The sequence below is a fragment of the Boleophthalmus pectinirostris genome, unplaced genomic scaffold (assembly GCF_026225935.1).
Source record: "Boleophthalmus pectinirostris isolate CB_2022bp ecotype Guang Dong unplaced genomic scaffold, ASM2622593v1 HiC_scaffold_18, whole genome shotgun sequence".
Classification (NCBI taxonomy): domain Eukaryota; kingdom Metazoa; phylum Chordata; class Actinopteri; order Gobiiformes; family Gobiidae; genus Boleophthalmus; species Boleophthalmus pectinirostris.
Window position 1 is genome coordinate 22,420,816 of NW_026571133.1, and position 27,908 is coordinate 22,448,723.

At 38.4% G+C, this 27,908-nt stretch overlaps 4 protein-coding genes across 5 annotated transcripts; 1 reads left to right on the top strand and 3 right to left on the bottom strand.

Annotated features, from left to right (window-relative positions):
* Nucleotides 1-328: 328 nt before the first annotated feature.
* On the bottom strand, nucleotides 329-5,221 carry hmgcs1 (3-hydroxy-3-methylglutaryl-CoA synthase 1 (soluble)). Its single transcript, XM_020926372.2, is given in 11 exon segments — nucleotides 329-1,776; nucleotides 1,891-2,042; nucleotides 2,116-2,241; nucleotides 2,311-2,417; nucleotides 2,581-2,751; nucleotides 2,825-2,993; nucleotides 3,456-3,620; nucleotides 3,737-3,751; nucleotides 3,754-3,861; nucleotides 3,938-4,386; nucleotides 5,061-5,221. Coding segments are annotated over 10 exon segments (1,533 nt in total). The 5' UTR covers nucleotide 4,386; nucleotides 5,061-5,221; the 3' UTR covers nucleotides 329-1,704.
* Nucleotides 5,222-5,642: 421 nt separating this feature from the next.
* ythdc2 (YTH domain containing 2) lies at nucleotides 5,643-16,335 on the bottom strand. Of its 2 annotated transcripts, XM_055153854.1 has the most exons (31): nucleotides 16,243-16,335; nucleotides 15,749-15,909; nucleotides 15,538-15,628; nucleotides 15,147-15,343; nucleotides 14,874-15,073; nucleotides 14,590-14,756; nucleotides 14,374-14,476; nucleotides 13,439-13,595; nucleotides 13,254-13,361; nucleotides 12,951-13,087; nucleotides 12,707-12,842; nucleotides 12,492-12,618; nucleotides 12,350-12,415; nucleotides 12,086-12,264; nucleotides 11,870-11,966; nucleotides 10,875-10,962; nucleotides 10,729-10,809; nucleotides 9,468-9,550; nucleotides 9,280-9,385; nucleotides 9,063-9,182; nucleotides 8,720-8,992; nucleotides 8,509-8,635; nucleotides 8,225-8,430; nucleotides 7,871-8,054; nucleotides 7,700-7,791; nucleotides 7,475-7,594; nucleotides 7,163-7,305; nucleotides 6,879-7,035; nucleotides 6,562-6,768; nucleotides 6,308-6,490; nucleotides 5,643-6,228 (listed from the first exon to the last, which is right to left on the bottom strand). In XM_055153854.1, exons 2-31 carry the CDS (start codon nucleotides 15,906-15,908, stop codon nucleotides 6,166-6,168), a joined length of 4,158 nt encoding a protein of 1,385 aa, XP_055009829.1. In that variant the 5' UTR covers nucleotide 15,909; nucleotides 16,243-16,335; the 3' UTR covers nucleotides 5,643-6,165. The 2 variants fall into 2 exon arrangements, with proteins under 2 accessions (XP_055009829.1, XP_055009830.1); XM_055153855.1 differs by lacking the exons at nucleotides 5,643-6,228; nucleotides 6,308-6,490; nucleotides 6,562-6,768; nucleotides 6,879-7,035 and having other exon boundaries at nucleotides 7,168-7,370.
* Nucleotides 16,336-16,641: 306 nt separating this feature from the next.
* Nucleotides 16,642-22,379, bottom strand: dcp2 (decapping mRNA 2). The gene is made up of 11 exons (XM_020926421.2): nucleotides 22,131-22,379; nucleotides 21,574-21,725; nucleotides 21,333-21,460; nucleotides 21,105-21,203; nucleotides 20,871-21,023; nucleotides 20,682-20,794; nucleotides 20,514-20,603; nucleotides 20,327-20,426; nucleotides 20,163-20,249; nucleotides 18,035-18,086; nucleotides 16,642-17,447 (listed from the first exon to the last, which is right to left on the bottom strand). Exons 1-11 carry the CDS (start codon nucleotides 22,196-22,198, stop codon nucleotides 17,323-17,325), a joined length of 1,167 nt encoding a protein of 388 aa, XP_020782080.1. The 5' UTR covers nucleotides 22,199-22,379; the 3' UTR covers nucleotides 16,642-17,322.
* Nucleotides 22,380-23,972: 1,593 nt separating this feature from the next.
* Nucleotides 23,973-27,839, top strand: reep5 (receptor accessory protein 5). Its single transcript, XM_020926465.2, has 5 exons — nucleotides 23,973-24,186; nucleotides 24,412-24,505; nucleotides 26,793-26,931; nucleotides 27,306-27,474; nucleotides 27,559-27,839. The coding sequence occupies exons 1-5, from the start codon at nucleotides 24,069-24,071 to the stop codon at nucleotides 27,606-27,608; spliced, it is 570 nt and encodes a 189-aa protein (XP_020782124.1). The 5' UTR covers nucleotides 23,973-24,068; the 3' UTR covers nucleotides 27,609-27,839.
* Nucleotides 27,840-27,908: the final 69 nt, after the last annotated feature.

Sequence of the window (27,908 nt, forward strand, 5' to 3'; positions counted from 1 at the left end):
CATTTGAGGAGTTTTGGCCCAATGTACCACATGGTTGCTAGGTAACAGTTATGACTTCCCTAGACTTTCCTAGTGTGATGCTATGATTTCCAACCAGGAAGTAAAATTTTAACTAAAAAAATGCCAAACCAGGGGGAAAATGTAAAATTCTTTTAAGTAAAATCTTAAATATAATGATCTTAACTGTGTTTTAGTTAAATGAGTAGTAGTAGTTCAACCTGTCATAGACACTTTTAAGTGTTTGAGTGCACCTTAAGTCCATCAAGACAGTATTGTCGCATTTACTTACTTTACTTCATAAAAATAAATAATGGCAAGCGGAGAAGTGTCAAGGGACATGATTGAATATATATTTATTCAAGTATCTACATTACTTCCCCATTCATCAGCACATCTTAAATAATCTTACAGTTTCGATACATTTCTACAAAATTTGGCCTCTAGTAGTTATAGTGACATCTGGTATGAGTAACCGCAGTCTACTAGAAATAAACTGGGTTTATAATTAAGAATATTTTGCAGATGTTTATATTTTAATAAGGCTTTTTGATAACAGTCCTTTTAGTTCTTTAGTTTTCCTTTAGATATCTATTATTAAGACCAGTGAGACACCAACACCAAGTCAATGCTGCCAGTTAAAAACTAGTTTCTGAGTGCAACCACTGACTTAAAACTAAACATGAAAATGAAACACAAAAATAAAAATTATATAAAACTATGAATACATTACATGACAATGCAGGTTTCAAAGCCCTTGCTTATTAAGGCTTAGTCATAGATGACACATGATTGCATCTTTAATGTCAATATAGTTAAAAATGTAGGCGGGAACCTCACCCAGCTCACTTATGAGACATGGTAACACAACTCAAGTTTCTTTACAAATAGAATCTGAATGTTGTACACTTTTTCCTAAAAAGTTAAATTATTTGGTGTCTCCCATATTTACTTAAGCATTTCAAGTTTTTCATCATTATAAAATATTGTGATTATAATACACTAAAACATAATTACAATGCTTCTTGGAAATGTACATCATAAAACTGTTCCAAAACAACAAACGTTTTAGTGTATGAAAAAAACAAAACTGTACAAGTTGATCATAAACCCATTGATCATTCAATTCTTTCAAAGCACACAATATTTGTTTTAAAAACAAATCAGACAAATAGTGTAGTGAAGCACATGAATTAAGTCAGAAATTAAAAGCTCACCAGAACCTGTAGCCTCTAGTATAAACTAAATCCAACTGACTGCATGAAGTAAGCAACATATGACTGGTACAGCTGAGGGTCACTTTCTGCAGGGTCAAAATGAATCAGACAGAGTGCATACACACGCACACGCACACACTACAGGTTGAGAGAGCATGACAATGAGCCTGCAGTGTCCTGAATTTAAACTGAGGTATAGAGAATGAGCTCTGCTTCAAAGTGAGAGCTTAGGCTGAGTTTCCATGGAAGCAGCATCAGCTCAATGTTATTGCATATATATATAGTGCCTCTCCTATTCTCTCCATCTAAGGGGATCCTGAAAAGTTAACTTTGTATTTGCAGCCCATAGAAAGTTTCACATCGAAATGATGAAAGGTCCTTATGACCGCAATTATGGTAATGGCAATAATTATTTGTCCAGGCAGTTCAGTTTTATAAATGATCTGGAAGTGGTTGGACTTTTAATACCTCTCAGAGGTAAATGGGTCTTCTAACTGCTCACTGCAGCTTCAGGCGCTGCAGCAGGGATACGAGGCATTTTCTTGACTGGACTTGGAATATGCTGTAAAATAAATAAATAAATAATGCATCAAAATACAGTCTGTTCAATATATGAGAAAACAATTGAAGTGTGGTTCAATTTAGTTACATAAATGTGCAGTATTTGCTGTGTTACCTCTGTACTTGAGCAAACAATCTCAGGCTCTGCTTGCACCTCACATTCTATAGGTCGGCGAGCATATTCCCTTCTGTGTTTCTCATCCACCCGTGTTAGGTACCATGTTCCAGGAAAAAGATCATCCACTGGACCACGAGGAACATAGCTAGCTGTAAAAAGTTATAACAACAGTCAGTGTTTAGCTATTACATTCAAACATCTACAAGCCAGCAATGTACACACCTAAATGATGGGTCTCCTCTCTCAATTTCATATTTTCTGAAAAGACAGCTGGGGAAACCTTCTTCCGTGAGTTAAGTCTAACCTGCAGGTCACTTAGACTGCTGACAAGTTTGTCCAAACTGGATCCTGCAAATTTAAGAAATTAATCATTAAGTAATTAGGGAAACAACAAAACCAAGTGACAAAAAAACTTACCAGGGGTGTGGTCCTGAGTGATGCGGAGAGAGTACAGAGTAGCTGCAAATCCTGATCCATATGAGAAAACTCCAATTCTTTGACCTGCTAACTGCGCAGTAGTTTTCCTACAAAACAAACTTGACATGAGCACTTCAACATGTGACATTCTTTATTCAACTGATGGTTAAAAGTGTTCAATAATATTCTTAAATTCTGTGTCCAGTTAGACTTAATCGACACAAAAGTAGAGGAAAATGTTAAATTAAAACAAAGCAGCACTGAACTTACTGTGCAATAAGAGATGCTAGACAACCGTAGACTGATGGGGTGTACATGTTCCCATTCTGATTTGAAATGAGTAGAGAGGGCTTAGTCTTTCTCTCAAACAGCTCAGCACTGGCCTTCAAGAAGGCCTTCTCCACATCTCGATCAAAGTAGGTCTCTTCAGGCTTGACATCTCTGAAATTTGAGTGTTAAATTGTAAATGAATCACCACAATATCACTATAAAATACTACACAATCTCTGATTACCTGAAGGCCTCTAGGCCAGTGAAAGGTCCCACCTCTGTGTTTGGGTTTGGGTGGCTCAGGAAGTCATTAAGCATCAACCTTGCCAGTGACTTCTGAACAAGTTTGCAGTAAGGAGAGTGGAATACTAGATAACCAAAGTCCTCTAGGTTGAAATGCTTTTCTGAACCCTCTGTAAAGTTAAATGTATCAAAGTATATCAATACAGGCCTGTTAACTCAAATAGACACGTCATCAAAAATGGCAGACATTCTGAAAACAGCATTACCCACATTTGTCAATATTTAAATTTCTTTTCAACACATGCCTTTCTAAAGGCCACTGAGTGTGCCAAAGGGTTGACAAATGGTGATCTTAACATTGTGCCAATGGATTTTATTAAAAGACATCAGACCATAGTCACTGAACTTGGGTAAACGTCTTAGCTGAGGAAGCCATGCACAAATCCTGTAGGTGACATTCTAAACCCTCTTATCTAATTAAACCATTATCTGTCCAGGCGCTCCTTAGCGTCTTACTTCAAACTGTAATAACATTGTTGCTGTTATCGTGCAAAACTAAATTCATCGGTTAAGCAGCCAATATAGTTGATCTATTTTTCATCCATCCCCTTCATATAAAAATAAAAACTTACCCCTTTGCCATTGTGCATGGATCTTGTTACGGTACACAGAATAACAACGGTCCAAAGCATTCAGGTAACATTCTATAGAAAGTTTTCCATCAACCACTGGATACTCTGAAAGCATGTCTGGTTTATAGAAGTCATACGCATGCTGCATATGGGTTCCTCGAAGACCTTAGGACAAAAATGTAATGAACAACAAGGAAAACACCAGTTTCATGAACATAACAAACAAAAAGTAATTTAGAAGAAGGCACTAAAAGTTAGCTCATTATTTACAATAAACCAACCTCTTTCAAAGGCTAAGGAGCATTTGGCCCCACAAGCATCGCCACAGCACCCGCCCCTCCTGTAGGTCGTGCACTTCCAGTGGCATAGACAGCAATATCTCCAGCTACAACTAAAGCATAACGCCCTAGAAAAAAGAATATTTTGTAAAACTGTAACCAGTTAAATCGATCTTTGTAATACAAGAAAAGAAGGTAACTCACCATCCCATGAACTGGACTCCACCCAGTTGACAGCATTAAAGAGTGCTGCTGTGCCACCATAGCAGGCATTGGTTGTATCAATACCCTCAACATCAGTGTTCCCAGAGTCCTCAAAGAGCTGCATAAGGACAGTCTTCACAGACTTGGACTTGTCAATAATTGTCTCTGTCCCTACCTCCAGTCTCCCCACACTATCATAGGACAGACCATTCCTTTCCATTAGCCTCTGTACCACAGTCAAGCACAGAGAGTTGATGTCCTCTCGATCGGAGCAGAAACCCATGCCAGCTTGGCCCAGGCCCACTGTGTATTTTCCAGCTGAAACTCCATCATACTGCTCAAGTTCAGTCTGGTCTACATATTGTGAAGGGATGTACAACTCCATGGCAATGATACCAACATCTTTGGGCCATGGTCCCAAACAGCTAGTTGAGGCTGATCCAGGCATTCTATAACAATAAAGATATATTTTAACACATTATCCATAGAGATTATATGAATCTTGAACTTGTTGGATACCAGAATACGCTTTAACACTGCTCACTGATAAAATGAATGTCCATTTAGACAATGCACACAATGTGTTCAATAAAAACATGACAATAACAAGGCGTTTTGCTTATAGCCGAGTAGAGCTATGCCAAACCAGTGGATGTAGATTGGAGTCGGACATATGTTTGGAGCACAAGTAGGTGAAAGGGCAACTGGATTTTCCCCGACTTAAGAGAATGTTAAAGTAATTTGAACAAAGCAGGAAAACAAAAAATCCAAAAATACTTCAGGCAATATATTTAATAACTCCAGAACACCACTGCAACAAATAAAAAATATATTAATGGGATAAATTCTAACACTCATTGCTACCCGGACTAAATATATGGCGGAACTGTTTCCTATAACTACATATAATGGTTATAAACGTGTAAGAGAACAACGGATGGATCACTTCATTTTTCCTTTTAAAGGCCCAACATAAACTAAACTGTAACGTTACTGTAATGTTTTCTTTTTTTAACATACGTACAATTGTGTTTGTAAAAGCGACAGACACACTTGCCTTGGCGAATTAGCAACGATAGATCACCTTTCTTTAAAAAAATGGAAGCAGGGAACAACCACGTACCTCTAAATTTGTTGTCGAGGCAGGTAAAAGAATGCACCAGTCCAGTGTTTTAGCTATATTTCCCCGTTCGTCCTTGTAACCCCTGGCAGACAAGTATTTATGTGTGACGAGCAAACGGTGGAGCCCACAGCCTGGATACGCTGCGTGGCTCTCCCTCCAATCACAGGACACTTCCTCTCGTCTACATACGGCCTTACGCATGGTGCACGTACTTGGCCAATCAGAAACAAGAAAACACAACCACGCGCGGGATCCTCGCTTAATGACCAATGAGGAGCCATGTGCCATGTCTGGTGAGAGAGACAGGACCAATCTCACGATTGTAATCAGTTCTGGCGCGGGGGTAGTGCAGTGGAAGACTGGGATAGTGTAACAAGAGACCATTTGGACTATTTTACCTGTTACATGTGTTCTAAATTGAATGTATTCATAAGCCATAAGCTCCCTGTGCTCAGTGAAGTAAGTTGCAACTAACAGATGACACCCAGACCAATCAAACCTTACCTTAACCAGACAGACCAGCATTCACTCAAACTTACAAAGAGAAATTTAGAGAAATTATTGAAACAGAGAACATACCGCCACACTGATCACAACGTTTTATTTTTAAGGCTGGCAGTGTCAGTCTGCCAGGAGGTTCGGTTGTTTGCATATTTGACAAAGTGACAACCAATTCAACTTTGTTTTGAGATAACAAGAATTAGTTTTTGAAAATGGGAAAAAAAAGATAGAGTATTAAACATACCAATAAAGGTGGACCAGAGTTTTGGTCTGAGATAACTGTCCAGCACAGGATATGAACACGAAATAAATAATGTAAACCAAAAAGCAGAATATGTATCTTAACAGAAGATATCTTTACATACATATCGTTAATAAAAATGGCAAAGACTTTGTTGATATGCGATTAAGGCATTTATGTAAAAGTTTATATTTACACCACTATAATATTAACACTGAAAAAACATGGAAGTTAATTAAGAAATATAATACATGTAAACAGAGACGTTAAGAACAAAAACATCTTCTCACCACTGCTTTCATTTGCATAGTTTCATCCACTAATTGCAACAATCATAGTCCGTATGGCAGTGCTTTTCTCTTACTAATTTCTAAAATTTCTATCCCACATTAACAGTAGCTGACTCCCAGCCTGAGGTTCCAACTCCTACAACAAAAACACACATTGATTAATTGAGCATGTACATTTTTTGTCATATGGAAAAATTACACTAATTTGTACTCACTTGTCCATCTCTGCTAATTTGGACTTTCTTGTTGTCATTCCAGGGATTGAGGATGTGCTGAGTAGACTGAAAAGACAGGCTCTCTTTGTGAATCCATTCCACTCTGAAGACACCACCAAGTCCCTTAAGCCCCCAGTCCTGGCAACCGTCTCTGCTAATGACTGATGTCATGCGAGCATAGCCCTATAAAAGTGTAAATGTGTGAGCAGGTAGATCTGTGAAAGATGCCACACACATGCTGTAAGTTTACTTGCCTGAAAGTGTCTAGAGCCTTGAACAGAAAATATTAGAATGATTAACTTATGTTCCAAGTATGCTTTGGACAGTTTGGACTCATTGCATGGGGTGGTGGACCATATTCCCTTCTGCTGAGATATCTCTATATTTCTAATGCTGTTGCTCTTCATGATGAAGTAACGGATGGATGAGATGGTTAGCTGAGGAGATGTTCGGGGAGAATGCTGCAAAGAAAAATATTGGAGACCAACTATAAAATGCCAGTTACTTTACTGTTACAACTATAACTAAAGTTGAGAAAGGAAGATTTAAACTATCTCATAATGCTAAATACCTTTGCTGAGGAGGTGCAGGGGCTTTCAGAGGGACTGTCTAAGCTTACACAATAAGATGAGCTACTGGAGGACAGAGGGTTATCAGAGAGAGGGGTAATGCCCAGTGAATCCTCCTCATTCTTTAAATGGGCAGAATTTCCCCACATTCTACAATGTCTGAGAAAATGAAAAGCACATCGGTTATAAAGTCCTTGCTGTATGATTGTGGTTTATTGCATGTCAAAGAACAAGCACACAACTGCATAAATCTCAACACTACGCTCTATAATGATTAAGTGCTTACCGGTCATCTGTGCTGCATTGAGGGCTGCTCTTAGAGCTTTTGAAGGTTGGCTGGTAACCCACTTCAGAGGTCATGGGCCGAGGTCGCTGGCCTATCCCTGAAGGTTGTTGTAAGCCTGCTCTCTGCTCCTCCAATGAAAGCGCCTGACAGAGGTTTATCATCAAAGTAATGTCTCTTTTAACTCAAAATATTTTTTAATGTAAATGTTCTATAACAAGAAGTAAAACGTTATCTGGTGTTAATGGAATGCATTCTGTGTTATTGGCAATTATATTATCCATAGCAGAACAATAGTTTAAGCGTGTGACATACAGAAACCAGTGTGTGTAGAACAGCCTCGTCATGTTGAGACCAGAGCTTTGAAGGACATTTTATCCTTCTGATGAAGAGATTTAGCCATTTCTGTCTGAGCTCAAATACCAGTTCTGCTGCCTGAGGAGAAACAATACATGAAAATACAAAGAAACTCAAATAAAATACCTAGATAACAAATAAATCACAACAAATGTAAACAGTAAAATTGAAACTGCAATTTACTTCTGTATCCAACTGGAAAACAAGCCAGTCATCAAGCTTCATCTCAGCTAGCTCCTCTGAGTCACTGTCACTTGTGTCATTAACTGAGCCATCTACAAGACAAACCATGAGTCAATCAGGAAATTCAACACAGTTGCTGATTTTACGTAGATGTCAGCCATTACAGATTACCTTTTAGAGAGGCAGGTTCCTGCAGGGCAGAGCTTGGCAATTTTGCAGAACCACCAAAAATAGCAACAGTGACAGGGGTCACCATAGAGCAACAGCGAACACTGGCCATTCTTTGGCCTCTTCTCATCTCATCATATATGAGCCAGTCTGTTGGAAGGGTCTGTGCCTCCTTGGTTGAGGTGCTCTGAAGATAATAATAAACAGTTGTTTTAAAACTGACTGAAAAAGCAGCAGCAGATCTCACACATCAATGTACAGGCCTTGCAAAAAGTAAATTATTGTGTGCAATGTTTCAATGGATACTGACTGAAACATCTGAATATATTCAAAATACAAAGATTGAAAGTATCTTACCTCTTTTACCTGGGTCTGACTTAAAACTGACGTTGGATGGAAGTTAACCTTTTTCTCTTTGCTGCTGGACATGAGAGAGGTTTCCTTGTTAATATGGACAAGGTTTGGATACATCCCAGCCAGTAGTGCGGCCTTTACCACAGCCCAGTTCTCAGAGTTCAGATTTACATCTTGAATATCACTACCACCTCGTGCCCGAACAAAACCTAAAAAATTATTATTATTATTTTTTTTTTAATTGTATTGGTATTGTATGAATCTACCATATAGGGGTAGCCCCTTACCAATGGCACGCAGCTGTCCCAACAACTGAGTTCTCATTCCCAGTATCATGTCCATAGTTGCCTGAGAAAGAAAGTTCTTTTCACAGAAGGATCGTTCCCAGCCTTCACTACGAGCTTTTTGCCAAGCCTGAAAAATGGGAAAAAAATATATATATATATTGTAATTTTTGTAGCATTTCAAAAAAATACTTTTTTCTGTTGAGTATCAAACCTGAAAGGCCTGGAGCAGGGCCATGTGGTCACTGAAGGTGCCTGAGGTAAAGCGTTTGCGGCACAGTAGAGCAGCTCTCTTTTGAGAGCCCTGGGAGGGTAGTACAAAGGGGTCTCGATAGGCCAGGGTGCAGGCGATGGTGAGGATGGGGTCCAAGCACTTCAGCGCCACAGCACAGAGAACCATTTTGCCCAGATGTGGCTCTACCGGTAAATCGGCCAAATGGTAGCCCAAATCAGTGAGCTCTTCATATTGGTCCAGTGCATCTATGGCCTGTGAAAAGGAGGAGGAAACAGCATTGCATTACAAGTTGTACAACTGGAATCATGAGAACACAAGTTACCTTGAGCATCTGCACAGCATTTCGTATAGCATGTGTTGGTGGAGGCTGTGGAGCTTTAGACAAGAATTCTGCCACTGGGCAAGAGGTAGGAGATAGCAGTTTGGTCTGTAGACACAACTCCTTTAAACACAGATTACATAATTGTAAAGGCAGTTTTTAAAATGTATGCAATATTCATCTACTGATCATGTTTAAGTGCAGTCCTGCACTGAAGCACCTGAAGAGGCATCCGCAACAGCTGGGGGACCTGAAACTCCTGCATGTTGTTGAAACGGAGTCGGCTGTAGAGATGAAAGCAAATTCCTGATCTACAGCGTCCAGCTCTGTTGACATGTGAATTTATGAGTAAAGCAAATTTTTAATAATCCATTTAAAGTGAAATAAGTAATATGTGCATGTACTGACCTTCCCTTTCGTTGAAGTGCACTCGCTTTTGAGACCCAAACAGTCTTCAGCATTGATACATGGCTCAGAGTATCATAGGATTTCTACAGCAAGAAATAATTTGCAATTCAATTTAACAACCAAGTGAAACATCATTAATTATGAACAGAATTAAGTAAAGTAGTCAAATATTATATGCAAATAAGAGTACCATTATTTCAAATATTACTCAAGTTCTAAACTACCACTTAAGCAAGAGTAACTTAAACAGTTGGGATGTAGCATCTGATGTACACCTTGGAAGTTAATGTTATTAGAACAGGGGTGGGCAAACTTTTTGGCTCGCGGGCCACATAGGGTCCTAAAATTTGCCTGAAGGGCCGGACAGAACACAGGACATGACGTGTTGAGAGCTCAGCTGCATTATATTCATATTTTCGCTAATGTAGGGCTTATGTAGGAAGCGCACTACGCACTACGACATTGCCGTGAAAAAACCAGGAACACACAAAAATCAACAGATCCGCTTCACTGCATACCACAGGTGAAAGTGACATGGGAGGTATTATATTTTACTAAGAAACAGAACCCACACTACAAAGTCGCATGCAATTCCACACGACTCTTAATACGTTCTGTGCATTTATTCTTATAACACAACATCTATAAAATCCTTGTGTTTGATTTTGACCAACTGAATTTGGAAGCAGTGCAAACTTATATCTTGAACACCACCACTTCACTCATGGTCCGAATAACTCCTACAAGAACACTTTCCCATAAAGCATTGCGGCCAACATAATACACCGCACCTCAATGTATATTTATATAGTGCGCCATCTACTGGGAAACGCCGGAAATGCAGGAAAAATAAAACATCAACAAGGTTTATTATTGTAATTTATTCCAGTTCGGCGGGCCGGATTAAAAGGTTTAAAGGGCCGCATACGGCCCCCGGGCCGTTGTTTGCCCACCCCTGTATTAGAAGGAAAAACTCTAAGTAAAACTCAAATATCAGGTATTTACAGATGATCTACACAAACATTTGAAATACTACATTATAAGGAGCAGTACAAGAAACAGAAATATTCCAATTTAATACCGTCTACATAAAGCTTTTGTCACTAGTAAACTTATTTGCACCGGAAAGAGTAACTAAAACCTTTACACAAGTAAGAGTACTGCAGCTAGAAAAGTATAACTCCTTTAAAGAGTAACTCAAGTAAATGTAACTGGGTAAATGTAACTACCCACATCTGATTATGAAGTATTTTTCCCTTACCTCTTTGACTTTTCCAGAGTCAATGACAAAGACAACATCATTGATAGTGATGCTTGTTTCTGCGATGTTTGTAGAGAGGATCTAGAAAAAGGGTTGTCACAGTTGAAACCAGTGCACTAATCAATATTTGCAAACGAGCAACTCACAATTTTTCTAACACCAGGTGGCAATGGCTTCATGGCTTTTTTCTGATCAGAAGTTTGCATATCTGAATGTAAGGTGAACACCTGATATCTGCAATTATAAACACACATTGCAAAGTTATGTGCAGATTAGGGATGGGCATTCGATGAAATTTTCTTAATCGATCGACGGAAGAATTAACGATCGATTATCGATTAATCATTAACTTTTTTATATTAAAATGATCATCATTATTATTACTATCTGCACTACTAATCTGCATAAATAAATTCAACTTTAGGACATATAAATCGTAACGACTCTAGAGCCACATCAATCCGTTTGACATTATAATGTGTTTAATTCAGTTTTGCGCAACTCTCACAGAAACTAAACTTAAAACCGCATCGCTAATTTGCATAAACTCAGCGAAGATAAAACTACAGCTCTTGTGCGCTAATGCGGTCAATTTCTGTCAGATTTAAAGACATGACTCAGTGGAATACAGGTCAGTGTGACCATATTTGTGTTTGTCAAAACCAGGACACCGTACGGGGGGTGGGAGGTGGGAACTCGTCATCAACATTGCGCGACTCTCACCTGGTAAAGCTTTTTCCCACTGGACACCGAAACATATTCAACTGTTCCTGCTTTGTACACTGTGCACATGGACTCACACTTGTCCCGAAGGCAACGGAAAGCATGGAATTTCTTGTACAAATCATCGTTAAATACACATTTGTGCTTCGGTACGCTGCAGCCTGACCGACTGTTTGTGTTTGCTCGCTCCTTCTGAGTGCAGAGAGCTACATGCATGGACCATGTTTGGTCACGCTACGCACAGCAACCTACATTTGGTTTGTCGATTAAAATTAACGTAATCGATGAAATTCTTAATGATCAATTATCGATTAATCATGCCCATCCCTAGTGCAGATACACTGAAGAAATGAGCAGCCCTTTATAGAATAACGAAAACAGCTGCTGTAAACTGCTGCAAACTTTAATGAAACATTACCTTTCAAAGAGAGTTGAAAACCTTTTGTCATCAAAGTGAATGCGATCCCTGAGTGTCACAATCTCATCATATCCAGGGAGAAAAATAAGAACAGCGCCTATGACATAACAAAATATTATGAATACACTGCAATTTACCCCAAATCTTCGTAGTGGAAAAAAAAAAACATTTACATTGTGCACAGTTTGAAGAAAGAAAGGCCATCATTTGTTTTACCTTCAGTGGTGGTGGTGCAGATGTGATAAAGAAGAGTCATAATTAGGTCCAGATCTACATACTCATCATCAAAACTCTGGTGGTACAGTTTGAGCAGCTCCTGGTCCTCTAGGCTCAACTCTTCACAAGCAGACTGCACCAGAGCAGTTTCATCAGTCTGATTTACTCTTCCAAGAGGGCTAGAATAACAAGTGTAATGATTAACTGATTAACTGATTCCAATGTATTGTCAATAACTGAATGTAACAGAAAGAGAAATCTTACATTGATGACCGGAGTAGATCCACTGCATCCATCTGGTTAAAGTGCATGGCAAAGTCCAATGCAGACCTTAACACAGATAAACAAGGTTGGCATTCCACTGTGACATGCTGTGCATCTCACGACCATAAAAGATATTACTTACCAACCATTGGACGCTTTTATGTTCATATCAGCCCCCATACTTAAGAGCTGTTGCATCTGCATAATACATCCTCGACCCGCTGCCACCATTAGAGCGGTGGCACCGGTCTCACTATGGGTATAATCGACTAATTTTGGAAAAATATAGTATTTCATCTTAAAACTGTAGTTGTGTAAAATGAAACATTAAATAAAAATACGCAAGCTTAGACGTACCATTTACATTCTCATAGAGAATTAGATAAAAAATCTGGGTAAATGCTTCTTGATCTTCACTAAGGAAGACGTTGGAAATGCACATGTCCATCTCAGTTATCAGCCATGGCTCAAGGGCATCCATACCATTCTCTTCCTGTGTAAAACATACAAAGAAAATTGACAACAAATATATCAAAATAATACAGTAAATCTGACATATTGCACTTTGATTAGTCTCTTCTAAAATATGTGTCCAACTTACTGATTTGCACAGGGTGCTGCTCTCTGTGTTTGGGTGAGAACTTTGTAGTAACTCAGATGCAACCATATTCAGACCCTCAACAGAACTGCTCTCCACAGCTTTACACCATTCTGTCAAAACCTTCTCTTTAGTTTCTTCTGTAAAAGATCAAACATGGGTGTGAGACTAGTGGTTACTACTGCAGTTACTAAAGCAGTGCTAAAAAGCCTCCAACCATTTGCCAGTACATCAGACTGAATCCCAAAATATGGTATACATAAGACAGATATAGAGATAATATAATATGGAACAAATATGTATTACTTTTCTCTTTTTCCTCCTTGTACTTCTTCATGTCTTTAACTTTGTAACCAGTCATCTTCAGAATATCTTCCAAAAAATGCTCCTTCACTTCGAACTGCCTTCCTTTGACTGGAATAAAAAAAGCAGACCTGATTACTACCATATCAATACCCTGTTATGAATTATAGAAATATAATTGTGCTCACTGTGGAGGACAGGGCAGGACCCAAAATACTGAAGAAACAGGTCTAAATCCAAAGCAGCACTAGAGAGGATCAGTTTTAGAGTGGGAATCTTCTGAAGCACGTCTCGCATCTTTGTCAACAGGAAATCTGTCAGACCATCACGTTCATGCACTTCATCCTGTAAAGAGCAACAGTTTATCTTTTGACCACTAGACTATTGCTTACCACTAGTGCTCTCCCAAAAAAAAAAAAACTAATCACTGTATCAAATCAAATCAACTAATTAATAACTAAAATTATAATTGCATACTACAATAATGCTATCATTTTGTACTGCATTATACTATATACAGTACCTCTTTTTTGTGTGTGATCGTTATGGTATCAAATAGGGATGGGCATTTGATGAAATTTTATTAATCGATCGTCAGGAGAATTAACAATAGATTTTCAATTAATCATTAATGTTTTTATATAATAAGTATCATTATTATTACCATTACTAATCTGCATAAATAAACTAAACTTTACAACATATAAAAATAACCACTGTAGAGCCACATCAGCCCATTTGTGATTATAATGTGTTTAATGCAGCTTTGTGCAAGTCTCACAGAAACAAAACTTAGCGCAGCTCTTTCTGTTGCAGTAACCGGGATACTGCGTATACATGCACCATGACAAAACCGGGACACTGATGTGCATGTAAATGCATTCACTGAGTGGTACAGTGATCTTCAAGGAGGTGCCAGAGCCAAAGCATGGGACTCAGGCCACAACTCCAGTGTTTGCGCTGTCAGAGGCAGAAACCGAAACCTACGTTCGGTTTGTTAGAAATGAACGTTATCGACGAAATTCTTAATAATCAATTATCAATCAACTAATCATGCCCATCCCTAGTATCAAACTTTATAAACATCAAAATTCAAGTCTGAAATTGTGACAGCTCTACTCACCACGATCACATGTGTGACTGTTGTCAAACTGGCATCTCCAGCCATCAAAGTCCTGAGAAATACTCCACTTGTACAGAAAGTCAAAAGTGTCTTGGGAGAAACCCTAAAACATTTTTATATTTATTTTGCATAATAAAAAGGAGAGGACAAAAAGTTGAACTGTTAGAAATCGCTTAGCAATGATACAATACTTTCAATTGCTTCATTTGTCTTTACCTGCTCTCAAGTCTGATGTGATAACCAACAGTTTGCCCCACACTTTCTCCTCTTTCTGCTGCTACCCTCTCGGCCACACCAATGGCGGCCAGGCGTCTGGGCTGTGTGCAAAAGATCCTGCATGGCTCTCCCCTCCTAGTGCAGTCATCAAGAAGGAACTGGGGAATCTGGATGAAATCATAGAATTAAATTGGCTTTGTGTTAGCAGGACTGGTGGCATACGTTTTTATTCAAACAAAGCTAAATATCGGCAGAAATGTTGTATTCAGTAACACTGGGTTTACCTGTGTAGTTTTACCAGAGCCGGTTTCTCCTACCACCAGAATGACACGGTTTTCTGTGATAAGTTGCACAATCTCCTCACGTCGTTGGTACACCGGCAGAGAGCACCTGAAATTGTCAATATCTGTGGGATTTCTTCTTCTGGGCACCATAGGAATGCCATTGTTTAGACATCCACTTGCTCTATTTTTGTCACAGCCCTCTACAATAATAAGAAAATATTTTTTTAAATGCACTGGCTGTGGATTCCAATCAGATGGGATTTGATGACCTACCAGCTTCAGTGGCCATCCTCAGGCTGCTGTTACTGCTGAGCTGAAGGTCTATGCGTTCTTTGCTGGTGATGGGAAACCTCTGACGTAGGCTCCGAATAAAGTACAAAGTGTTGTGGGAAAGAGTAAGAGACATTGTTGGTCGAGGTTTTTCTGAACCACCATTTTTTCTGATAGTAAGAAATCGATTTGGTCCTTTCCTGAATTTAAACATTTCAAAAACAAGTGGAATTAGTACACACTTGTTCAACTTGTGTGTGTACTCAACAAAGTGTATACTCAACAAAGTGTGTACTCAACAAAGTGCTCAACAAAGTGTGTACTCAACTTGCACACAAGTTGAGTACACACTTGTTCAAATGACAATACTATCAATACTATATTCTCAACCTACCCCTTGCTTTTGGAGATGTACCCCAGAGACAGGGCTAAGCGGTGAATGAAGGCCCTTTCAGTACTTGATAATGACGAGGGAAATTCCATCTCTGTTTATTCAGATAAAGTAACATTTCATATATTGTTTTCAATACAGTTTTAATAATTACAACCAATCTGTGTATGTGTATGGGGCAACTTTCATGATAATGTACAGCTCAATTTCACACCTTTCTGGTCACTGTAGCGAAACCTCTCCAAAGCGAGGTTCACAGATATCTTCACTTCTTCATCGATGTGAATTTTTTTGAGTCCACTGGACACACGTCCCCTCTTTGATGTGCTTTGGCCTTTCGCCAGTGTTTTGGAGGACACAGCAGTATGGGACATTCTGGGAAAACGATAAGATGATTTAACACAATTCTATGACGTTGTAAATAACTCATATTTTAGTACATTTCCTAACCACATAACTCAACTCAAGAATATGTAAACTTGAATGTCAGCACTTTAATAGGGTACTAGTCACCGGACTGAGTTTATGGGTTTATCGCTTTCACTATTCTCATTCTGCTAACGAAAGCTAGAAGAAGCTAAAAGACCCATGTCTTCTGTGTTAGCTAGGCAAAAAAATATCTTAGACGTAGACATGGCCAACATACAGGTTAGATAGAGTTGACAAGGTACAAACACTGCTTAAGTATATGTGTGGAGAGGAAGAGACCTTATTGTTTTCGACTTAGGTTTGTTGCTCCATCGACGACGGGACCTGACTCTGGACTCCGGACTGTTTCGACGGCCGCCAACGAAGACTGCACTTCCGTTACAAAATAAAACTGATATGCATAAAGACCATGGAAGTATTTTTCACACATCACAAAGCGAATATTTTTATTAACACGAGACATTAGAAAGAATAACCACCAACACAGAATTATCATCATGGTCCAGAGTGAAATTTTATTTTGTCGTCTTCATGGTATGTGTGGCATAAAAAGTCAGAAAAAGTAATAACAAATATTAACATAAACAGCTTTTTTCTTATGTAGATCTGTGGTGGGCTAAAACCCATCAATTTTAAGGCAACTACTATAGTAAAACTAAAAGAAGACAAGAGAACATATAGAAAAAAACATTAATTTATTAAACATTAACAAAAGCAATCTTAGTTTATACACAGTGCAGCTTTTCTGGTATAACATAATCAGAAAAAAGATGAAAAAAGAATCTAGCTGTAGGCCGATTTGAAGCTTATATTATTAGATGGCAATAATGAATTAATTCATCATTTAGTAAAGGCAAACAACATTTGGTGAAGAAAGAATCAACCTGCACCATTTTGGGAGCATGAATAATAAGCACACATCTGAATTTAAAACTGTACAAGCACATGGCTGATATGTCTGAGCAGCACTTTAAACATTAGAAACATTCATTTAGAATAAAACTGCTTAAATCACATGTTCATCTATCATAATGTTCATGTTCATCTACCCCCATAAAAAAAACATAAATTTGAGTCAAATAATAAAGTAAAATCTAATGTACTCTTGATTTGATCTCATTATCCAAGTAAGTGAGGAATTCAGCGCCAAACATGAAAGATAAAAACACAAAACACCCATCGAGGATTGAGACCAGGTTTAAAATTCTGGAGGTCTGTTTTACAGAAAACTCTTAAACAATGATTGTTCATTTAAAACTTTAAACATGGTAAATTCAGGAACAGTCTTAAAAAGATGGTAAAAGTCGACACAAAGTCTTTGTACTTTGCAGTGTACAAAAGAGAGTTCAGTTTTTGTGATCAATTATCAAAACACTTCATGATTGCCTCTTTGTCAAATTTGAAGTTGAGGAAAGCATTTGATGACAGAAGCTGCTCTGAACAGGAAGAGGATTGGTGACCATTGGAGTTGAACTGAGCCACATCTGTAAAAAAAAAAAAAAAAAACATTGTTTATCCAACACATTTTTCTTTTGCCGGTTCTGGATAGTTTGTATTTGCAATTAAAATCTATTAAGATTTAAACATTAGGATATCATTTTGCATTTAAATTAGGTTGTGTGCCTTTGGCATGCTTAAGTGTCATTCTTTCAGTCCATGTTATTTATGTCTTAAGCTCATTTGTGTTTTAGTCTAAATTATCCATATACTAATATTCAACAGAAACTGACAGTAATTGTGCCAACTCCACATGAACATGGCCACCTTTTTCCTCATATTTTTAAATTCCTTGTATATTTTGGGATTATGATGATTCATTTTGTATGCACACAGCTCTTCCATTCTTCATGGTTTCATTGGTGGTCTGGTGCATTCATATAATTAATTCATATAAACTGGAGTTGACAGCATAGTACCACTCATTCAAAGACACTCATGTCTGGGTTAGTCTATCCAGGTAGTTACAAATTCACTCAGTTTCATATAGTACAGGCAGTTAAATTTTTTTGGGACCAGAACATGCATTGTTCCTTAATTTTTGGTGAGCCGTTTTCATGCATGTGTGTTGTACCTTTCTCAAAACTGTCTTGCAATCTTCTGGGCTGAAGTCGTTTGTCTTCTTTCTGAAAGGTTATGCAGTGATTATGCTCTGTAACCATAGACTGTATAAAAAAGTGGACTAAGTGAGTGTGATGTCACTCACAGAGTTCAGCTCCAGTCAAATGAAGGTCACAAAGTCTAGCAGTTACAGGATCGAACTTAGAGCCAAGTTACACATTTGGAATTCTGATTGCGGGTATAGCAGCAATCAAAGAGCCAATCACGAGCAAGGGTGTTAAAGGGAACACCCCTCCCACCTGCACTGCTGGTTTAGCAGGGAGGAGGCATTAAGTAATGCCGTCAATCAGACCTGTTGCTAATGCTAATGCAACCTCGAGGAAAGAAGGCACCTGATTTTTCTGTTATTAATGTTCATATCTTGATTTACAGATACAATAGTGACATGAAAAGACCTGGATCATGTAGGGCAGATTAATATGAGCATTTTAAGTCCAAAATTATGAGGCTCACTGCAGCAGTTATAGAGAGAGGAGCAATGTAATTTGAATTGGATCCAGAGTTGATGGAGCTGGAAGCACACCCATGCTCGCTTCCTATTTGGAAAATGGCGGCTAGAGCATTAGCTATGTCCATTTACATATACAGTCTATGTCTGTAAGACACATTTTTAATGTTACATTTAGAGCCCAATCTTGCCCCCAATCTTGGCACTAGTGCTAGAGTTAAAGAGGGGGCGGGTTCAGGTTGGCCTGTGCTTCCCTCCTGGAGGTTGGAGCGGGATGGTACAAGTACATATATGGTGATGGCATCTGAACCAATCTGTGACGGCTGTAGCATTTAAAGCACTGCTAGTATGTGTAATGTCTGTAATCTTTGTCTCACTACAGACAGCAAAGTGGAGTGGGGGGAAAAATTATATATGGGTACAATAAAACCCTATGATGCAAGTGCGCACCAGTAGAGGCACCAGCAAAATATAGAATTTTGGATGCACCTGACCGAACTGGCTGAGCACTCTTCTCACACACACGCACTCCTGTAAGCCTGTGCTCGTGCACACACGTCAAACTTTTTAGTTTTTGCTGCATTGCTCATTTTGTTTGCTTTCCATGGTACAGCAAATCGGTGTCTGTCTCATGTGCTCCCCATCCCACAGCAGACCCGCTGACCACAGCTCTCCCCATGATCGCACCTGCTCCCACCTGTCCCAGCAGTTTACTCTGCATTTCTGTCCTGAGATATGAGTGTTCACTGTTGCTATTGCTGACGACTCACATTCTTATCACACAGATCACCACTGCATTTGGTCCCACACAGGTGGATGTCGCTCGGATTATAGAGTACATTTGTCATATAAATGTTTCTGATATTACCGCTTTGCACTTCGATGTGGATTAAACTACTAACACACGGAGAGGATGCAGGACCTGCATTTGCTCCGCACAAGTGACTGATATGTACCACGAGCGCACAGAACAGGATGCATAGGTTTGTACAGAGCAGTGCTCACACACATTTTTCGTCTCTTGAGCCATTTTATTAACTCATGATACCAAGATGGCAGCACATACGAGACATGCATCTCATCCACTGTTACAGCCCTGAGCTCAATGAATGTGCGCACTGACCTCTGTCAGAGTCCAACTGCGAGAATGCAAGGAAATCAAACATTGCAGCAATAGGACTGCAGACAGGGTAAGAAAACACACTTTAGAAGATCGTTGTAAATGGCCTAATGTGAATGAGCAGCTTTTGTACAGTTCCAGATCAAATCGAACTATAGAACAGTGCTAAGTCGATACAGGACGTGGGCGAGGGGCTGTGCTCTGGTGCGAGAGGGCACGAACATCCCGCACAGCACACGAACATGTTATGAATGTTAAGCATTTATCCTCCTAACATATTTTCAAACAAAACCAGTCTTGAGCATGTTACATGTTGTTTTCAGTGGACTTGTTTGATATTTATTTTTACGATCCTGGCAATTCACTGAATCCGCCATGCCACGCCCTCTGTCTGCTCCACTCCACCTGATATTCAGGCACAGAACACCTTTTGTGCTCCACTACCCACACTTGCGCTACTGCTAAGAACAGGGGTAAGATTGGGCCCTCTATGTCTCAGTAGAAAGGTTTTACCTGCAGACTGCTAAATCCATTTTCACTACCTTTCTTCACATAGGGCGACTCTTGGTTTTTCTTCCCATTGCTTTTTATAGTTTGGCTCTACAAAGATAACAGTAATAATACATACAGTTGTACATAAATAGATTGCTTTAATGGAATTATGTCAATTTACTAACCTGATACAGATCATATTGGCCTGTCATTTTCTGCTGTTTGTGTTTGGCATTGGTGTCTGCTGAATGAACTTCTGTGCCTGTCATGCGACGAGACTTGGACCTAAAGTACAATCAAGCTTTTATAAATGTGCAGAGGAAATCCAGCATTGTACAGTATATTATAATAGTATATGTTACATAGTTTTACCGATTATTGTCTGAGAATTTGCTTGGAGTACTGTCCTCATCGCTGTCTGGTGACTCGCCTTTGAGTTTACTGATTTGCTCTCGCAGTGGCCTACAAGAATCAGAGTGAACAAAAATGTTACAAAATGTTATTTAATTTTATATTTTGTATAAAAAAGCAAATAAGTACCTAATGAAAGGAATGGCCATAAAAAATCTATTTGGCGCAAGTCCAAGTTTGGATTTAGGGGTCATGTCGTTTCTGTGGCACGGGAGCTTCTCAATAGGAAACCACTCAATGTTCTAAAACACACATAAATAATGTCAAATATAGAAAGAACTATATTGTCCATAAAGGCAGATAAAAACGTGCACATACCCGGATCTCTTTTCTTGTTTTGGGGTTAAACTTGGTGTCCTTGGATACACCTGGTATAATGTAAAGGCGCACTAACTGGTCAGTGATTTTCTGTTCTATGTACATGTCTTTACAGATGCGATTCTTTATATCAAAACCCGTCTCTTCCATCACCTAAAATGCACATAACGTTATTTACAAATACACACACACACACATCAGTCTCAATGTGTAAACTACTCAAGGAAATCTCACTTCACGAACTGCACAGTCGTGAGGAGCTTCTTCTTCATTTACTTTACCCTTTGGGAAACCCCAACCTGACTTCGCCAAATAACCCTGAACAAGCAGCACCTACCAAAGAAACACAATTTGGCTCTCCAGCAACTTAATTATAAATAAAGTCAACAACTAATGTTTGAATAACTACCCACAAGCTATAATAGAGTCAAACATGTTTCTGCATGTAAAAAACTGACTTACATATTCAAGTGATTCATCTAGAATAATGGCTCCATATGTTGGTACACCCATCTTGTATTCTTTCCACTGTTCCAGAACCTTCTGCACATCCTCTCCATTAGGAAGCAGAAAAGGACAGTGTTGGAAAAGTATTGTGCTGTTAAGGTCAGTAATTTACTGGATTTTACAGATTTAAAAAAATACTGTCATATGTCGTAATAATACGAAATTTTAAAATAATTATTTCAATACTGTAGGATATCAGCTTTTGCAAAATCTCTTATTCCACAGTGAGGGGCACCCGGTGTATTTTGCATGCAGAAGTCCAAATAAAACCAGTGAGCCAGCTCGATCTGGAAGCAAACGCGGATGGCATTGTCCCTCTCCTCGCTTGGAATGTGAAGAATAAAGCGACTGCAAAAGAGAAGAAGGTAACACAATTAAGGACAAAGCATAAGTATTATCATAAATCACCATCCCTTCTGATGCAGTTGGTGAGGACATTAGTGGCTGAAAGTAATTATAAGTGAAAGTCAGTAATTTATCTCAGAATGTTCCGCAGTACACTGAGGATTGCATTTGATTATAGATGTAAAGACTGAACTGAAACACACAGTTTAATTAATTAATATCAGATGATAGGATACGAGTCAGACAGGCAGTGGGCTATAGAGAGCTGTCGCATCATCACAATCACGTAAGATTAAGTCAATATTGTGACTGTAAATTGAATACAAAGAAGTGTTTGTTCGTTTAGGACTGTAACATATCCATAATCTGTGATATAATCAAAAACAAGTATGCCAAATAAACCCTTACCTGCAGAGGTCGTCCAATAGCGCGGTAGGGATCTCGACTCTTTTTGTTTCCATGTTCGGCGAAAACATCCCGACATGAAGCCAGACCAAGAGGCCAAAAATACAGCTATTTTCACAACATATTTCGTCACATTTTTTTCTTTGAGTCCACCAAAACTCAGCTTTACAATAGCCTCAAAAGCTAATATCAACTGAGTTGTCTCCTCCGAGCGATAAGTTTCTTGTTTTTAGTTTAGAGCTTTAGGCGGAAATGAAGTGCACCAATGAAAAGAAATAAGGCGGTCTGTACGTTCACTTCGCAGTTTCTATTGGTCAAATGTTGAGTCAATCTGCGCAGAAATCATGGCAATAAAGTAGAGGCTCTAGCAAGTTTGTATGAGACTTGAGTTCTTTGCATCACTTGTTATTAAAACAGATTTAACCTTTTTAACTTTTTAATTCTTTGAATTTTTCCTTTTTATGCATTTCTGCATTTATTTATTATAGCCTTCTATTTCTGCACAACAACAGAGAGCATGTTTGTGTCCTCTGCATTAATGTAAACCTTTCTGCTGCTTGTTGCTGTGCCTGAAATGTTTCGCAAATGCAATATGGCATTAAACATAAATATAACATTTATTTTATCGGTCAAAATTACATTGAAAAATCATGCATTCTTATTGTGAACAGGTTCGCCTCTCCACAGATCTGACCCTTTAACTTGACTTGATGGCATCACCTGCTAAATTGGGGGTCATAGGTGAAGCAATAACATCTACAAACCTACAAGCAGCAGTTGTACACAACTACAAAATATGTTATAGTCAGGGGTGTAGCACACTTGTACTGCAGTACATGTTGTCTAATGAAAAATTCATATTACAGGCTTTGAGACAGGCCCCTCCCTGCATTGGACCCCCCCCCAAGTCCAACACCCCTGCTTACAGTCATTTTTTTTTTTTATGCTTCATGGATATGTACCAAATAGTATATTAATTTTTTATATGCATAACCAAATGAGATTTTCATCTTTATAAGTTGTGTTATACTTGCAATTTACTGTTTTTAAATGTGTGTTTTTTATTTTTATTTTTTAAATACATGTTTAATCATCTTAGTAGTTAGATATTTGGTCCACAAAGTCACTGTATTAATCTTGTGGCTAACAGCACTGTAGACAGAGTACAGACCCAGTCATTACAGAGATACTGGGACCAAGCATCTACATTCTGACATTTAGAGGCAAAACCTACCATATAATGCCTGTAGTCCATCTGTCTATGTCTATTTAACCTTAAACCCCTCAATTGTGCTATTTTACTTACCTATTCAATCCCCCCTACCAACCCACCTACCCCCTCCCCACCCCACCCCTGATGTGCCATGCTGCCACAGTTTCTGCCAAGTCATCAGTGAAGGCAAGGGTGTGGTGGCAGTAAGCAGATGTGCAAATGTGGATTTTCTGTCGAATTTAGCTACATTAGCTACATATTGCTATAAATAGCCTATAAAATATAGCGTATAACACAACTTGAAAAATGGGCTACTTTAGAGAGAGATGTTACAAAGGGTATCATCAAAATGTAACTGTGTTACAAATTTAAGTATATTTTCCCTTAGACCTTCAAAGTAAATTCACAACCAACTAAACAGTATGTTTAATAGTCTTTATGAGCCTGTTTTGGTATAATATTTAATCTGCATATTTTTGTAAAATTGCAAGACATATATTTGGAACTACTGCAGAGGTAATTAAATGTACAGAGTTACGATACCATATGGTCCGCATATTAAATTATGCAACTTGTATTTTATTTTGAAGGGCATGTTTAAAGAAACAGCTGCCACTCGACGCTTGACGCCAGTGATAACAACTGTGCGTAGCTGCAAGGGTGTCGCAGTTTTGGATTCAGCTAACTTCGTAATTCAGCAGCAGCATCGCCCTGAAGGAAGTGTAGCCATGGCGCTGGGACTCAAAGAGAGATTTGAAAACTTTCTACACGAAAAGAACCTCATGACAGATGTATTGGCCAAAATAGAGGCAAGAACTGGGGTGAGCAGAACGTACATCGCATTGGGTGAGTATTTACGGGAACATAGATGGAAAACACAAAGTACATATAATACAGGAAGGGACGTGGTCGGGTAACGCTATATTGAATACCATTATTGTACCATAATTGTACCATAAGTTTGTTTTTATTTAGCCTTCATTGTTCAAACGTTGACATTATAGCATATTACCAGCGTATAACAGTGACATGAATACAACGTCGTGATATTTTTTTTTTCTTTTGTTCCAGCTGTCATTGGTATAGTCGCAGTTTACTTGGTCATTGGTTACGGGGCCTCCCTGCTGTGTAACCTCATCGGTTTTCTTTATCCAGCCTACATATCGTAAGTGTCTTATTATTAGAGCCCCCCCAACCCTCACCACACACACACACACACACACACACACACACACACACACACACACACACACACACACACACACACACACACACACACACACACACACTCAGACACTCAGACACACATACACAAGGCAGTGATGAAGCAGATCAGTTTGAGAAAGGATGATAGGCTATAGAATGGGTAAAAAAGTTGCTTAACCATGTACATTAGAAGTGGTGTGTTTAGTCATAGCCGTAACCACACATCTACTTCCTGTTGTACAATATTTAGTTCAGTTTGTCAAAGAGAGAAGGCTTTACCTTATCTTCATGTTGCCATAACAAACATAAAACAAAGGGTATAATGTATGTGATTTTTTACTGTTTTTTTAAACATCTAGGAGATGGTTAGTCTGACTTTTATTCCTTATGGAGTCCTAATATGGGCCAAAATGGTGAGGTCAGTTAGTGCCATTTGGCTGTTTAATAATTAAAATATTACTAGTGAAAGGCATGTAAGATGTTTTAAGAGTTATTACCATAGTGCAGCCTAGGTCTAAAACATAAAAAAAATAGAATGAACAATTGTTTGTGTCCATGCCAAACCAAATTAACACTACATCTTTATACTCATATTATTTATTTGTACCTTGTGCACTATATTACTCTGATCTTCATTACAGACAAACATCCTGCTCGCTTGTGAATCAGCGTTAAGCCGTGTGACTGTCACAGAACAGAGTGGAGATTGTACACTGAAATATGCAGACCACTGTCAGGCTCTCATGGCATGATTAAATAAAACTTTCATTGGTACCAAAAATTGTCAGCGCTGTAGCTTATTGAAGAGTAATTTTGTCCTGAGCAAATAGACTTCAATGGCTGTAGGTGTATTAATATAATTAAGGAAATAATTGACTTATTTATTTCCTATTTACACTAATAATAATTTGTGGATTTTAAATGGAGGCCATTAAAGTATTCAAATTTGTGACCATATAGTGAATTTAGACATCTTTATCAGTGTAATTCCTCATTAATATATAGTTACATTAATCTGTCACTTGCAATTTGTGCTTTGGGAAGCATGTTTTGTCTTGGTGATATTGCAATGTAGTGATCATCCATGGCATTATCAGACTGCTAACCTGAGTCATTAACTTGAGTCACTGAAGTTGCAACTGTAGCTGTATCTATTGAACAAGGAGGGGCTCAAAACTACTGAGGAAAGCAAATAGTTGATAAAAAACTAATTTAAGAATAAAACACATGTCAATAGAAATGGCTAGACCAAGCAAAATGTTGTTGTAGATTCTGCCTGGGGCCCATGTGAAGGTTAAGGTAAATGCTGAAGTTGCCAATTGTGGGATTTCCCTTCAAGGGGTGTCACAGGGATTTCTTACATGATTGTAGAGGGCTATTTTTTGAAAGTCTTCATAGAGTGTAGTAATTATACAGTACAGATTTATGACCAAAGAAAAATGAAATATTTCAAGTTTGTGATCAAATCTGGCTGTCATTACCTTATCTATGAAGCATTCACACAATCCACACTTGGTTGTGGTTGAGTAATCTGCAAACTCCAAAAGTGTATCACACCTTCTGATGGCACGTGTCCAGACTTCAGTTTTGTGGCAGATCATTGAGCTGCACCAGCAGATCCTCTAATGAGCCATTGCTGCTTAGGTCGGCCATCTTCAACACATGGAGCATCCCAACCTCCTGGAAACAATTGCCTCGAGAATGCTTTAGCAATAACAGAACTTTTAAATTATCAGCTGCAGATCAGCCTGTCAGTTTCATTGCAAATGAAATGATTTACCATCTTAAATTTCTTTAAATCTTGTTTTGGTTTACTAGAGCAAAAATGTATTTTATTAATTTATTTGTTCTCAATAATTTCAATTATTTGCAATGCACTGTGACATGTCATGTAAGTCAGGGTATTTTTTCATAAGCTGAAGGCAATTATGAAACTCTGCCAAGGGAATATATTCAACTGAATATGCCGACACTGAATATATGAAAAGTTGAATGTCCAGTGAGATCCATATTTCATTCTGTTTTGTTTGTATCAATCAAAAACTGCAATTCTAGGTAAAAACAAAATGTATACATTTACTTAAAATTATATGATTTATAGTTATTTATAAATCTTGTTTTATTACAGTTGTGATTATTAGTTTTGCATTTCAAGTTGACCGATTAAAATTTGTGTATAGTTTGTGATGTTTTGTTGAACAATCTGGAAACATCAGTTCTTCAAATGCTACACTTTGTCTCCACAGCATCAAAGCCATCGAAAGTGCCACCAAGGAGGATGACACTCAGTGGCTGATTTACTGGGTGGTGTATGGAGTGTTCAGCGTGGCCGAGTTCTTTGCGGATATCTTTCTCTCCTGGTTCCCATTCTACTATATTGGGAAGGTAGTTGATATTCTGTTTAAATTTCTCACAAACAGCTGTATATACTTAATTTTTCAATGAATTTGTCACCCTCACTGGTTAAACTAATCTGTATTGCAAACATCCTTTCAACACAATGCAGGTGGAGCAGAAAACTGTTGACAAAGAATATCCGTGTTGATATTGGTAACATAGGGGGATCAGTAGGAATCTTTAGAAGTGTAGACAGAGCAGTTCGTAGCACTGATTTGATTAATAATAATAATAATAATAATAGTAGTAGCAGTAGTATTAATAATGCCTTACACTTGTTATGTGCTTCACAGGCGTGTTAAAAACGCTCAAAACACGTGTAACATAAATTATGAAATATAATATTTCTGTCCTGTCCTCAGTGTGCCTTTTTAGTGTGGTGCATGGCTCCAAGCTCTTCAAATGGTGCTGCCCTCATTTACAACCGCATCATTCGACCATTTTTCCTCAAGAATGAGGCCAAAATTGATGATGTGGTACAGAACTTGAAAGACAAGGCATCAGACGCTGCTGGGAAGATTAAAGATGAAGGTGAATTGTTTGTAATCAAATTTAAAGGCCAATTGTTACCTTGTTTTTCTTCTAATCCGCAATATATTTTATTTTTGTCACCAGCTAAAAAAGCTACAGCGAACCTCATCTTCGAAGAGAAAAAGAGCACCTAAGCAGCTTGTTTCCGAATGCCTCTGGAGCGGACCCTTTATGCTAAATATGTTGCCTTGGAATACTTTTTAAAGACATTTTGTCTTCTTAACCTAAAGTAACTGTTACTTTCATGTGTAAAGATAAGCCATTTCCCAGTTGATTTATTTAATGTCGTCTTTCAAGACAGATTTCAAGTTTGTCTTCTGTTGCCTGGTGCAGACTGAAGTAAATAAAAAAGTTGCTCAAGTGGTCATTTGAACTATTATTAAAGGCTGTACTAAGAGAGCATTAATGTTTGTAAAATATAATAATTTCATTGG